General features: G+C 46.5%; 1 protein-coding gene across 1 annotated transcript in view; it reads right to left on the reverse strand.

Moving 5' to 3' along the window:
* Nucleotides 1–2,783: 2,783 nt before the first annotated feature.
* Nucleotides 2,784–12,518, reverse strand: part of MYZAP (myocardial zonula adherens protein) — a 98,404-nt gene continuing 88,669 nt past the window's right edge. Inside the window, exons 13-15 of the mRNA XM_050968013.1 lie at nucleotides 6,578–7,282; nucleotides 4,215–4,437; nucleotides 2,784–3,089 (exon numbers count right to left, since the gene is read on the reverse strand). Of these exons, the coding sequence (XP_050823970.1) occupies nucleotides 2,949–3,089; nucleotides 4,215–4,437; nucleotides 6,578–7,282 (1,069 nt within the window). The 3' untranslated portion in view covers nucleotides 2,784–2,948. The remainder of the gene's footprint in view (nucleotides 3,090–4,214; nucleotides 4,438–6,577; nucleotides 7,283–12,518) is intronic.

A 12,518-nucleotide genomic window follows, 5' to 3' on the forward strand; every position in this document is an offset into this window, starting at 1 on the left:
CTGGAAATCCCAGCTGTAGTGCAGACATACTCTAAAAGAGAGGGCAGCTGCAGAGCCAGTGTTAGAAGGGATTCCGGTCTCTGTGAGGGACAGGAGCCTGGAGGGAGCAGCAAAATACGGAGAGGTCCTAGATGGCTGTGATCTTTTTAGAGATGGAGAGGGTGTTCCAGAAACAAGAAGAGGAAGGAAGAAGTAGCATAGATGTGAGGTTAGGAGTGATTGACTAGAGGGGCGGAGTAGTGGCACAGATGGGTGTGGCAGGTGGAGAGGATGAGGAAGGAGCAAATCTCATCAGAGATGAAGGGGAAGAGGCAGAGGAGTGTGTGGACGTGAAAGCTGGATTGGTGCTGGTGGGAAGAGGGGCGGGGAGGAGGAGGAGCAGGTAGAGCTGGTAGAAACTGTAGACAGGTGATGGTAACAAGGATGGGGAAATGGAGGCAGTGGCCGGGGAAGGAAGAAGGATGCTATGATGCACAAGGGTGGCAGATGGACAAGGTTACCAAAAAAAAAAAAAGGAAAAAATACAGCAGGAGATACAGATCCAGGAGATGCTCCCCGGTGCTTGCAGCAGCTCTCCCTTCCAGGCAGCTATACTGTGTTGTCCAAGGGAGAGGGAAGAAGGCAAGCCTGTTGGGAGCTGCATAGCTGGGAGAGTCAGGGTGGGACAGTGGTGGTGAGGAGTATACTGGGACAGAAGCCTCTTCATAGTGCAAATACTTAATAGGGTGCAGCTGAGGTTTAATAGGTTAAATTGAGAACCTGAAGTGATGAATATTGTTTCCATCTGAAACTGAAGAGGGACTTTAGATATGCAAAATCTAATATCAGAGCATCCTTACTCTTAAGAGAGACCTGAGATCTACATTGACTAAGAGTTTGGCATTTGATGTTGCTGAGCACCTGCCACTCCCCATTGACTTCAACTGAGGTTGCAAAGTTTTAACATTCTGAAAAATCAGATGTTAAATGGTCAAGACTACAGGATGTTCCACCTAAAAGATGAAAACTTCAGCACTATCCCTTAATAGCACAGTCAGACATTGATTCATGAATGAATGAGTGCCACCTATGAGCCATCAGCACTTCCTACACCACCTGGCTTTGTCCTTGGGAGAGTCTCTGCCTGCCCCTCCTCACCCAGTCAAGAACTGAGCTTTGAAAAGCAAACAAGATCACAGTTTAAAGTTGTATGGTTGCAAGAATCACCAGAAACTAATACATAAGTAGGTTTAAGATTAGGGTGGGTGGCGCTTACATAATTAAACAGGAGCAAAATCCAAACTCTTCTGGCAAGTTTGCTTTTAAAACCCACAGGATCACAAAGTAGACATGCTTCCACAGTTTCATCTCTTTAAACATGAGACACTGAGGAGCAGAGTGTCTGCTATTCAATCTTTCAATATACAGGATTCCCCAACTTTTAAACAAATATAACCAATTTCCAGTCAGTTTGCCTTCTAATATAATCTTCAAAACCTGAAGATTCAACATGTTTTCCTAACCAGTTCAACAGGGTTATTTTTGTACTAAAGGTTAACTGTCACCAGCAGAATCAAATTTTAAAAGCATGCATAACAGAAGTCAAAATGCTGAAAGTTTCTAATCGGATGCTTCATTATTCCAGAATGTACAAAACTACTATTCTCACTACATCCTGCAAGCCAAGGCCCTTTTCTTCTTTTTAATTAGCATCCTCCAGTTCCCTAATACAGCAACACAATTTCAGAATTATCCTTTAGACAATAACCTCGCTAGCTATGATTTAGCTTGTTGTTTATGTTTGGAAGCTAGAAAGGAATCTGATGTTCAGGGTCACATATTTGAAGGACACAATGCTTGAGGCTTCAGAAACAAGCATCTGTACACAAGACAGGTAGCTATGTATGATTTGCACAAAGCGTGTTTTATGGGTGTGAGCATACTTTTACAAGTATGGCACTTCTATGGAAAGGCCCTTAAGTTTCCAGATGTCAGTCATTCAAAGCAGACTACACTATAGTATATTTAACGTTAGTGGACGAACGAAAGTCTTTTTACCTGCCATGGCTTGAGTTCTCCTACAACAGCTAATGCTATTGCCAATAACTAAGTCAGCAGCAGGGAGCTGTATTCCTTATGATGCAGAGGAATCTCAGAACCCAGGTCTTGGCAAGTAAAATAAAGAATTTTCTATTTTTTTTTTTATCTGAGCTGTATTTCTTTGTAATTAACAAAAGCTTTTCACTAGTGCTCTCCACCTTCAAACTTCAGTTGAAACAAAGAAAATGCTTTTGTGTTTGAGAGATTTTTGATCTTCAATGGTTGGCTAGTTTGCATTACTGAAAAAACACCCAAGACTTTATTTCCTCTAATGAAACTAGAGGAAGGATCTGTTCTATTAATTTCAGCAGACAACAGTATTCCAAAAGTATAATCAATGTACAAAAATAGTATGAAGAAAAAAAACACACCAAGGCCTTTAATAGAAAATATTAGTCTTCAAATTAATTAAATCTCTAGATTTGCTCAACAAGGAGAGAACATCCCTTAGAGCCTGAAGAGGTTTTTAAGTTATTTTAAAACTCAGAGTTCTTATCTATTCACAATAGGTTTAATAAATATTTATTTCTTTTATGTTCATTTTTCCCGCCAACTATAACCATCTCCTTGTAGACACTCTGTCACCGCTTACCACAGTATGCTGAACAGCTACTTTAGCTAAGCTACATAAAGCCCAATGGGCAATTTTCAGAGGCACTGAGCACATTGTCTGTCTGTGAAAAATCAGGCCACAAACACCAATATCATTTGTACTTAAACTATTAATCCCTTCCCAGAGCTGCAGTGCCACATCTCCTCTAGCAAACACAGCAATCTACATGGCCAAGAATCCTGGTTATCGAGTTTTTAAAAGGATAGCACAAGAGATCAATTACACTGTCCACTGCCAGATATTTTCCTTTTTGAACTCAGTCTTCCAATGAATGGTAGTCTTCCTCATCCCTCACTTCTCTGTACTTCATTGAGGTTTCCCCTTCAGGTTCATACCGGACCATTTTAATATTCAACATTTCTGCGAGTTTTTGGGCAGCAAGTTTGGCTTGCATTTCCTAAAACAAACACACAGGAAAGAGAGAGAGACATAAGTTAAACTACAATTTGTTATTCATCCTGGATATCAGAAATCTACTAGTTGAAAAACAGAAACATTACAGAGTAACTGGCATGATCACATTAAGTCTCATCCCAGCAATTCCTAATATCTGCAAGAAACAGTGGACAGTTCCTTAAATTTGAACAAAAATATCTTTACTATTTTGATTTAGAAATGATTTCATTTTATTACTTGAGCAACAGCTTCTCATGCTGCAATTCTTACATAAGACCTGCTTCCACTTGAGCAAGATCAGGCCTATGTAGATACGTGGCCTACCAGAGTCATCATATGACTGAGAAACAGAACTCCCATGCTCCAAACCCAGCTCTGACAAAGACTGTGGCCTTTGGCAACTCCCATAATTGTTCCAGTTCCAGTTTCCTGCTCCATAAAAAGGGGAAATAACATTTACCTAACTCTCAGGAATGCTGAGATTATTAATTAGTAAGGGCTTATAAAATATTAAGCAGCACCACACTGAAATTAAATAGCCGAATACCAACAAGTTTTTACTAGTTGTCTAGTTTTAAACATTACCAGTCTGTGATCATATGGAATTCAATGCCAACATCCAGTGCCAGATCTCTGTTCAAAATGAAACTTCCTTAACCTCCAGTGACTACAAAGAACTTGGTCATTGCCAGTCACAGTGCAAAGAAAATCAACTGTAATTACATGCATACCTTTCAGATCTATAACACTGGATACTTCTTTTGCCTTCATTAGCCTGAATAGGTTATCCAGCATAGGCTAGTGACTGGTAAGTTTGTTACTGAGTATACTTTTTGAGTTCAAATCACAGAAGTGACAAGTAACACTGTAATGAACTGATCATTATTACATGCAAAGAATAACGCTAAATTTTATTCACTGCTTGATAAACAGCTCTAAAGAATGAATTTGAAAAAAAAAAAAACACTGACGGAATCAAATAGAAAAATTAATCTGACTTTATAAAGAGCCTGGAAGTCTCAACTGACTAACATATGAAAGGCATAGCTTTTCTACTGTGGCTTTCCAGAATGGTCCCAGCAATATAATTACATTTTCCAGACCAAACAGTAACACTGATTCATACCCCATAAATTTCTTTTTGCTGTGTCTGAATTGCCATTGATTCTTCTATGGATAACAATTGGGTAGGTGCATGATGAAGTGGTGGCAGCCGGGCTGCTGTGATGTCATCCAGATGTTTCTTATCTCTAAGACGTCTTTCTTCTACAGAAATTGAAGACCCAAGTCTCCTAGGTGAACGACTAGGTGAGGAATCATGAGATGAGCCACTCCACTCAGCTGGTAATCTAAAAGGGATCAAATGTGAAGTTGCGAACCATATTTGCAATGTGAATTTAAGATTGTTTCTAGAATTAAAAACTGTCATTTCTGATACAGAAAGACTAAGAAAGAGACAGTATAAATCAGGTCATATTATAATACACCACATAAGTGAACAATAAGCCAAACTTTCATAGTGCTTCTTCATGTAAAAAGGTAATTAATTTTCACAACACTTTTATAAGGGTATGTCTACATCTACAATTTTGCAGCGCTGGTTGTTACAGCTGTATTAGTACAGCTGTATAGGGCCAGCGCTGCAGAGTGGCCACACTTACAGCAACCAGCGCTGCAAGTGGTGTTAGATGTGGCCACACTCCAGCGCTGTTGGGCGGCTTCAAGGGGGGTTCGGGGAACGCGAGAGCAAACCGGGGAAGGAGACCAGCTTCCCCGCGGTTTGCTCTCGCGTTCCCCGAACCCCCCTGCAAACCGCAGGGAAGGAGACCTGCTTGCACGGGGGTTCGGGGAACGCGAGAGCAAACCGGGGAAGGAGACCAGCTTCCCCACGGTTTGCTCTCGCGTTCCCCGAACCCCCCTGCAAACCGCAGGGAAGGAGACCTGCTTGCACGGGGGTTCGGGGAACGCGAGAGCAAACCGGGGAAGGAGACCAGCTTGCTCGGGGGTTCGGGGAACGCGAGAGCAAACCGCAGGGAAGGAGACCTGCTTGCACGGGGGTTCGGGGAACACGAGAGCAAACCGGGGAAGGAGACCCGCTTGATTACCAGAGAGGCTTCCTCAGGTATGCTGGGATACCTGCTTATTCCACGGAGGTCAAGAAAAGCGCTGGTAAGTGTCTACACTTGATTACCAGCGCTGGATCACCAGCGCTGGATCCTCTACACCCGAGACAAAACGGGAGTACGGCCAGCGCTGCAAACAGGGAGTTGCAGCGCTGGTGATGCCCTGCAGATGTGTACACCTCCTAAGTTGCAGCGCTGTAACCCCCTCACCAGCACTGCAACTTTGTGATGTAGACAAGCCTTAAGAAAGGAAACTTTACCAGTGAGAAAAAATTCATGGAGAGGCTAAGTGACTTCTTTGAAGCCACAGGGTAAATCACTGCTTTAGCAAGGATTAGAATGAAGGAGTCCCGAACTCAGCAATGAGTCCATTAGAATATGCTGCCTCTCTCAATCTACCAAACACTATCTACTTCAATTAACTTCCCTGAGGTTGAGGACATTCATTTTCTCACAGGAAATGCTCCAGCACATTGAAGGATTGTGCCTTACTTAAGTACAATCTCTCTCTACACACAGGTTTCTAATACTAACCACAACATCACATACTACACAGACACCTGGAGTCACCCTTTCCTGCCTTCCTCTGTGAATATCTTAAGTTTTTAATCAATGGAAAAAATGAACTAGCGATTTTATACAGCTTATAAGCTACTAACACTTTCAATATACTTTGTAGTGATCTGCAGCTACAATAGGTCCATCTTCTCAAGTACATGAAGGCACTGCGATGATGCTCCATCATGCATATCAATTGTATCCAGTATAGAACCTAGTAAAGGTGCAAAACTCTATTATATCACCAACTTGTAACAAATATTCTTCCAGGGAAAAAAAAATCTCTGCCAGAAGTTATACTTCTAGTTCTCTGTTTCTGCTTATTTTGTGTCCATAAAATGGTAATGGCTGGGAGTCAGGGAAACTTCGGGTAGTCACTGTTGAAGTTTCCAGACAATTTTGCCAATACAGAAATTAAAATTCAGAGTGATCCTGAAAAGCCACCAACTATTACAGTTCAGTTGTAATCCTAAAGGAATATTTGCCAGTTAACTAATAGCTTTGTAGCATGGACCAAAAAAAACACAAAAAACCTTTAAGTATTGATGATGATTATTTATTACTTGTGGAATCAGGAGACTAAGCGACACATTATAAGATAACTTTTGAATCAGGATTTTAGCCCCAGTCCCCAGATGTGGGGGACTAGCACATTAAACTAGCATGCCACAAAATGCCATATGTCTTTTTGATCATCTAATACTGTCAAAACGAAGCAAAAGCAAAAAGCATTTACAGTCACCAGTTTTATATAGATAATAGTTAGGCCTCCTATTTATGAGAAACTTCTCTATTCAGCAATACTTACACGTTGGTTTTAAATTTATGTTTAGATCTTGGGTTCTTAGCTCTTGATTCTAGAACTTCAATATAATGTGGCTTTTTTGGTGCTACCGTGGGAAGGCTTCCAAAGGGATTATTCTTAAATTTAGCAATGTTCTGTTCTTTTTCTGATTTTCTTTCACTGTTATTCCCATCTCCAACTGCAACTCTTTCAAAGGCCTCAACCAGCATGTCACCATTGTTGCCTGAAGCATCCACTGCACTTTCTGTTTCACCCAGGTATTTAGGTATCTGCTGATCAATTTTCATCAGGCTGAATGAGGATGAATTTAAATTGGATTTACTTTCGTGAGATTTTGCATGGTCTTCGATCATACTCTCTATTTGATCACGTTTTTTATGGCCCTTTGCAGAAGCCGTATGTGTCTCTCTTTTCTCAGTACATTCAGCTTCCTTGTCTTGCACAACAGTTTTAGAAGTTTTGTTTACATTAGTAGCAGAGTTTTCATAAATAGATGAGAAAACTTTATTTGTTGATTTGTCCTCACTCAGGGCAACTCTTTGCTTGTTTGTATTAATCTCCTGTTGTTTTGTCTGAAACTCCAGTCTAACAACAGACAACAGTTCAGTTGTCCTCCTTAATTCTTCCTGTTGTGCTATGGCAAGCTTCAGCTTTTCAACAAAATCAGAGATCTTTTTACCTTTATCTGGAAGTCTATAAATAAAAGTCCTAAAAATAAGAAAGAAAGAGTTACATGAGAAGCCTCAGTCTTATTTCTGATATTCACATATGTAATAGCCGATGGATAAAGTTAATAGTTTCATGAAAATATTAAAACATTGCTGGTTCCATGACACAAAACATTCTGAAAACATTAGAATTCTGAAGTTTGCATAAATGCATGAAATCTGTAGTTTTATACGTTCATGACAATAGCAGAAAAATAGTGATCATTTTATCAAAACAAGTGAAGATTATTCTGAGCTGAATTAATGGTATGGCAAATATTTTACAGTAATTTAATTTAAAAGATCACAGAACTTGGAGGGCAAAATACAAGATTGAAGTGAACTGTGCTATGATTACTGAAGATATTTATCAATTGACTTTAGAACTGTGAACATATGTAAAATTTGAGTATACTTCTTAAACTGTTGTCTTGACAGCCTTACCCAGAATAATCTTCACAACTCTATTATGTTATCAAAGCTATCTGTAGCAAATTAATCAGAGAAGTGTGTGTGTGTGTGTGTGTGTGTGTGTGAAATCCAACCTAGAAATTGATGTGATTCTGACACAAATGAGTAGCATTCACAACCAGTAAATTGGGTCCAAGGAAGTTTTACTAACAGGTAAGCGGCGCCGGGCCGGAGCCCAAACTCCTCCTGCACCCCACATCACAACTCCCTGCCCTGAGCCTCCTGCCAGACCCGAACCCCCTGCCCTGAGCCCCCTCCCGCACTCTGCACCCCTGCCCTGAGCCCCCTCTCGCACTCCGCACCCCTCCCTGCACCCCTGCCCTGAGCCCCCTATACACCCCACACCCCTCCTCTGCCCCAACCCCTTGCCCATAGCCCCTTCCTGCACACCGCACCTCCTCCCATCCCTCACACTCCCTCCTGCACCCCAACCCCCTGCCCTGGCCCTGCTTGCAATTTCCCCACCCAGATGTGGCCCTCGGACCAAAAAGTTTGCCCTCTCCTGCCTTACAGAATAGGTTTAAAATTGCACATTTGTGCAGGATGCATGTTTGTTCTAGTTCTTCCTTTTCCCCACCCTTTAGGCTTCCTTCACTGAAAGGGGGGGGGGGGGGAATATGTTGTTATACTAAGTTAGCTACCTCACTGTCATTTTTTAGAAGGGAACAGGCACTGGAGTTTTTACCTCAGCACAGCTAGTTGTAATCAATCATAGCCCCACTAACTGGGGTTTACCTCAACTAGCTATGCTGAGGTATAAAACTACTTGTGTCTTGTCTCCACTACAATTTTACATCGAACTAACTATCTCAATGTGAAACAAGACATATCTTTTTTACAATGAAGACATAGCCTAAGATTAGATACTACCTCTCTATATTCCCCACACAAATTGCGTTCCCCTCCCCACTTTGGCCTTTACTCATTAACTCGCTCTCACACACACTCCTTTTATTGAAACCAAACTAGAAAGCCTCCTTAAAAACAATGCATTTCTGTAGGTAAAGTCAGATTTGTAAATCATTAAAGTCTTGACCCCGCAAACATGTAAACATATGGGGTGGTTTTACTTATGTGAAGAACTCCATTGACTTTGAATAGAGTCACTCATGCTTAAGTGCTTGCAAGATCAGGCCCCACTAAAGCAAAAGCATCACTTATTTATTGTTCTTCACTGGTTCTTGCTCCCAGGCTCAGGAGCTAAGTGATCACCACGTGTTGGGTCAGGAAGGAATTTCCCTCCAGGTCAAATTGCCAGAAACAAACCTTTTCACCTTTCTTTGCAGTGTGTGGGTGCAGGTTACTTGCTAGGATTAACTGGGTCTACCTAACAATTATTTCCCTGTCACTGCAGGGGCTTTGGGCACTGGTTTACCCCAGTCCCACCTATTCTCTGCCTGTGGCACCTAACAGTCTAGTTTCCTGTAGACTGTAATACTTTGGTCACTGGGTTTAGCGTGTGGGTGCTGCATGGTGTTGGTGGCCTGTGATACACAGGAATCAGATCAGATGATCCGGTCATCCCTTCTGGCATTGAATTCTATGATAGTCTAATCCTGTAGTGCTTGGACTCCCAAATCCTTCTGTCCCTTATCACGGCACTTTCTGTGCTTGGCAACAGCCCCCGTGAGGTGGCCCTTTCAATAGGGGAAAATGATTATGACTCTTGGGCCTGTTCTGCTCACTGAGTCCGATCTGTGACCTGGTTGTTATCCTTCTCAAAAGGACACAGCTTCTGCCACAGCGGGCAGTATCCACTGTCCAAAGTGACAGCGGACAGTGGGGGGACGGGTGCTCATGTGAAGTCACTGGCAGGATCAGGCTTCACTGTGTCATGTCTGTGTGTGTTGGAGGTGCTGGCGGCTGTGGGCCAGGGGGAGAACAGGAGGCATGCAGCTGTGTGTGTGTGTGCGCGCACGTGTTAATGTAGGGGGAACGATAGCGACGTGTTAATCTTGTGGTAGTGGTGTCTCTATCTGTGTGTGTGTTGGAGGTGGTGGAAGCTGGGGGCTAGGGGACAGGACACAGGACTGCTCCGTGTGTGTGGGCGGGGGGGAGCGGATGACAACAGTGCTGGGGTAGTAGTGTGTCTATATGTGCTTGCAGGAGGTGGTGGTGGCTGGGGCGGGGGAACAGGAGGCAGGACAGCTCTGCGTTTGTGCACACAGATGTAAGGGAGATGATAGCGATGCATTGGTGTCGGGGTAGTGGTGAGTCTTGGAGTGCGCACGTGCGTGTGTCTGTGTTATAGGTGGTAGGGGCTGGGAGAGGCAGGGCAGCTTTGTGTGTGTATGCAGGTGTGGTGGGTATGACAGAGGTGTGTTGGGGTAGCAGTGCATATCTCTGTCTGTGTGCGCATGTGTGTTAGAAGTGGTGGCTGGGGGCGAAGGAGGCAGGGCAGCTCTGTGTGTGGGGCAGGGATGACAGCGGTGTGCTGGGGTAACAATGCATCTCTCGATGTGTGTGTGTTGCCTTGGAGAGGGAGGGTGCATTAGGAAGCAGGGCACCTGTGTGTGAGAGGCGGGTTGTTGGTGTTGGGATAGCAGAGTATGTGTGTTGGAGGTGGTGGCTGGGAGGCAGAGCACCCGGGTGTGTGGGGCGGGGATGAGAGCGAGGTGTTGGGTAGCAGTGTGTGCGTATGTGTGTGTTGAAGGTGGTGGCTGGGGCGCAGGAGGCATAGCACCCGTGTGTGGAGCACAGGGATGACAGTGAGGTGTTGGGGTAGCATGTGTGTGTATGTGTGTGTTGAAGGTGGTGGCTGGGGGGACAAGAGGCGTAGCACCCGTGTGGGGGGGGGGCAGGGATGACAGCAGGGTGTTGAGGTAGCAGAGTGTGTATCTTGGAGGTGGCGGTGGGGGGTCAGGAGGCGGGGCAGCTGTGTGTGGGGCAGGGATGACAGCAGGGTGTTGGGGTAGCAGTGTGTGTGTTGGAAGTGGTGGCTGCAGGGGCAGGAGGCAGGGCAGCTCTGTGTGTGGGGCAGGGATGACAGCAGGGCGTTGGCGTAGCAGTGAGTGTGTGTATTGGAAGTGGTAGCGGGGGGCAGGAGGCAGGGTAGCTCTATGATGTGTGGGGTGGGGATGACAGCGGGGTGTTGGGGTAGCAGTGTGTGTGTGTTGGAAGTGGTGGCGGGGGGACAGTAGGCAAGGCAGCTCTGCGTGTGAGGCAGGGATGACAGCGGGGTGTTGGGGTAGCAGTGTGTGTGTTGGAAGTGGTGGCGGGGGGACAGTAGGCAAGGCAGCTCTGCGTGTGAGGCAGGGATGACAGCGGGGTGCTGGAGTAGCAATGTGTGTGTTGGAAGTGGTGGCGGAGGGGGAGCAGGAAGCAGGGTAGCTCTGTGTGTGGGGCGGGGATGACAGCGGGGTGTTGGGGTAGCAGAGTGTGTGTGTGTGTTGGAAGCGGTGGCGGGGGGAGAAGGAGGCAGGGCAGCTCTGCATGTGGGACAGGGATGACAGCGGGGTGTTGAGGTAGTGTGTGTGTTGGAAGTGGCGGTGGGGGACAGTAGGCAGGGCAGCTCCGTGTGTGGGGCGGGGATGACAGCGGGGTGTTGGGGTAGCAGTGTGTGTGTGTGTGTGTGTGTGTGTTGGAAGTGGTGGTGGGGGGCAGGAGGCAGGGTAGCTCTATGATGTGTGGGGCGGGGATGACAGCGGGGTGTTGGGGTAGCAGTGTGTGTGTGTGTGTTGGAAGTGGTGGCGGGGGGACAGTAGGCAGGGCAGCTCTGTGTGTGGGGCGGGGATGACAGTGGGGTGTTGGGGTAGCAGTGTGTGTGTGTGTGTTGGAAGTGATGGCAGGGGGAGCAGGAGGCAGGGTAGCTATGTGTGTGGGGCGGGGATGACAGCGGGGTGTTGGGGTAGCAGTGTGTGTGTGTGTTGGAAGTGGTGGCGGGGGGACAGTAGGCAGGGCAGCTGTGTGTGTGGGGCGGGGATGACAGTGGGGTGTTGGGGTAGCAGTGTGTGTGTGTGTGTGTTGGAAGTGATGGCAGGGGGAGCAGGAGGCAGGGTAGCTATGTGTGTGGGGCGGGGATGACAGCGGGGTGTTGGGGTAGCAGTGTGTGTGTGTTGGAAGTGGTGGCGGGGGGACAGTAGGCAAGGCAGCTCTGCGTGTGAGGCAGGGATGACAGCGGGGTGCTGGAGTAGCAATGTGTGTGTTGGAAGTGGTGGCGGGGGGGAGCAGGAAGCAGGGTAGCTCTGTGTGTGGGGCGGGGATGACAGCGGGGTGTTGGGGTAGCAGAGTGTGTGTGTGTGTTGGAAGCGGTGGCGGGGGGAGAAGGAGGCAGGGCAGCTCTGCATGTGGGACGGGGATGACAGCGGGGTGTTGGGGTAGTGTGTGTGTTGGAAGTGGCGGCGGGGGACAGTAGGCAGGGCAGCTCCGTGTGTGGGGCGGGGATGACAGCGGGGTGTTGGGGTAGCAGTGTGTGTGTGTGTGTGTGTGTGTGTGTTGGAAGTGGTGGCGGGGGGCAGGAGGCAGGGTAGCTCTATGATGTGTGGGGCGGGGATGACAGCGGGGTGTTGGGGTAGCAGTGTGTGTGTGTGTTGGAAGTGGTGGCGGGGGGACAGTAGGCAGGGCAGCTCTGTGTGTGGGGCGGGGATGACAGTGGGGTGTTGGGGTAGCAGTGTGTGTGTGTGTTGGAAGTGGTGGCGGGGGGACAGTAGGCAGGGCAGCTCTGTGTGTGGGGCAGGGATGACAGCGGGGTGTTGGGGTAGCAGTGTGTGTGTGTGTGTTGGAAGTGGTGGCGGGGGAGCAGGAGGAGGGCAGCTCTGTGTGTGGGG

This window comes from Gopherus flavomarginatus, chromosome 9, assembly GCF_025201925.1.
Source record: "Gopherus flavomarginatus isolate rGopFla2 chromosome 9, rGopFla2.mat.asm, whole genome shotgun sequence".
Lineage (NCBI taxonomy): Eukaryota > Metazoa > Chordata > Testudines > Testudinidae > Gopherus > Gopherus flavomarginatus.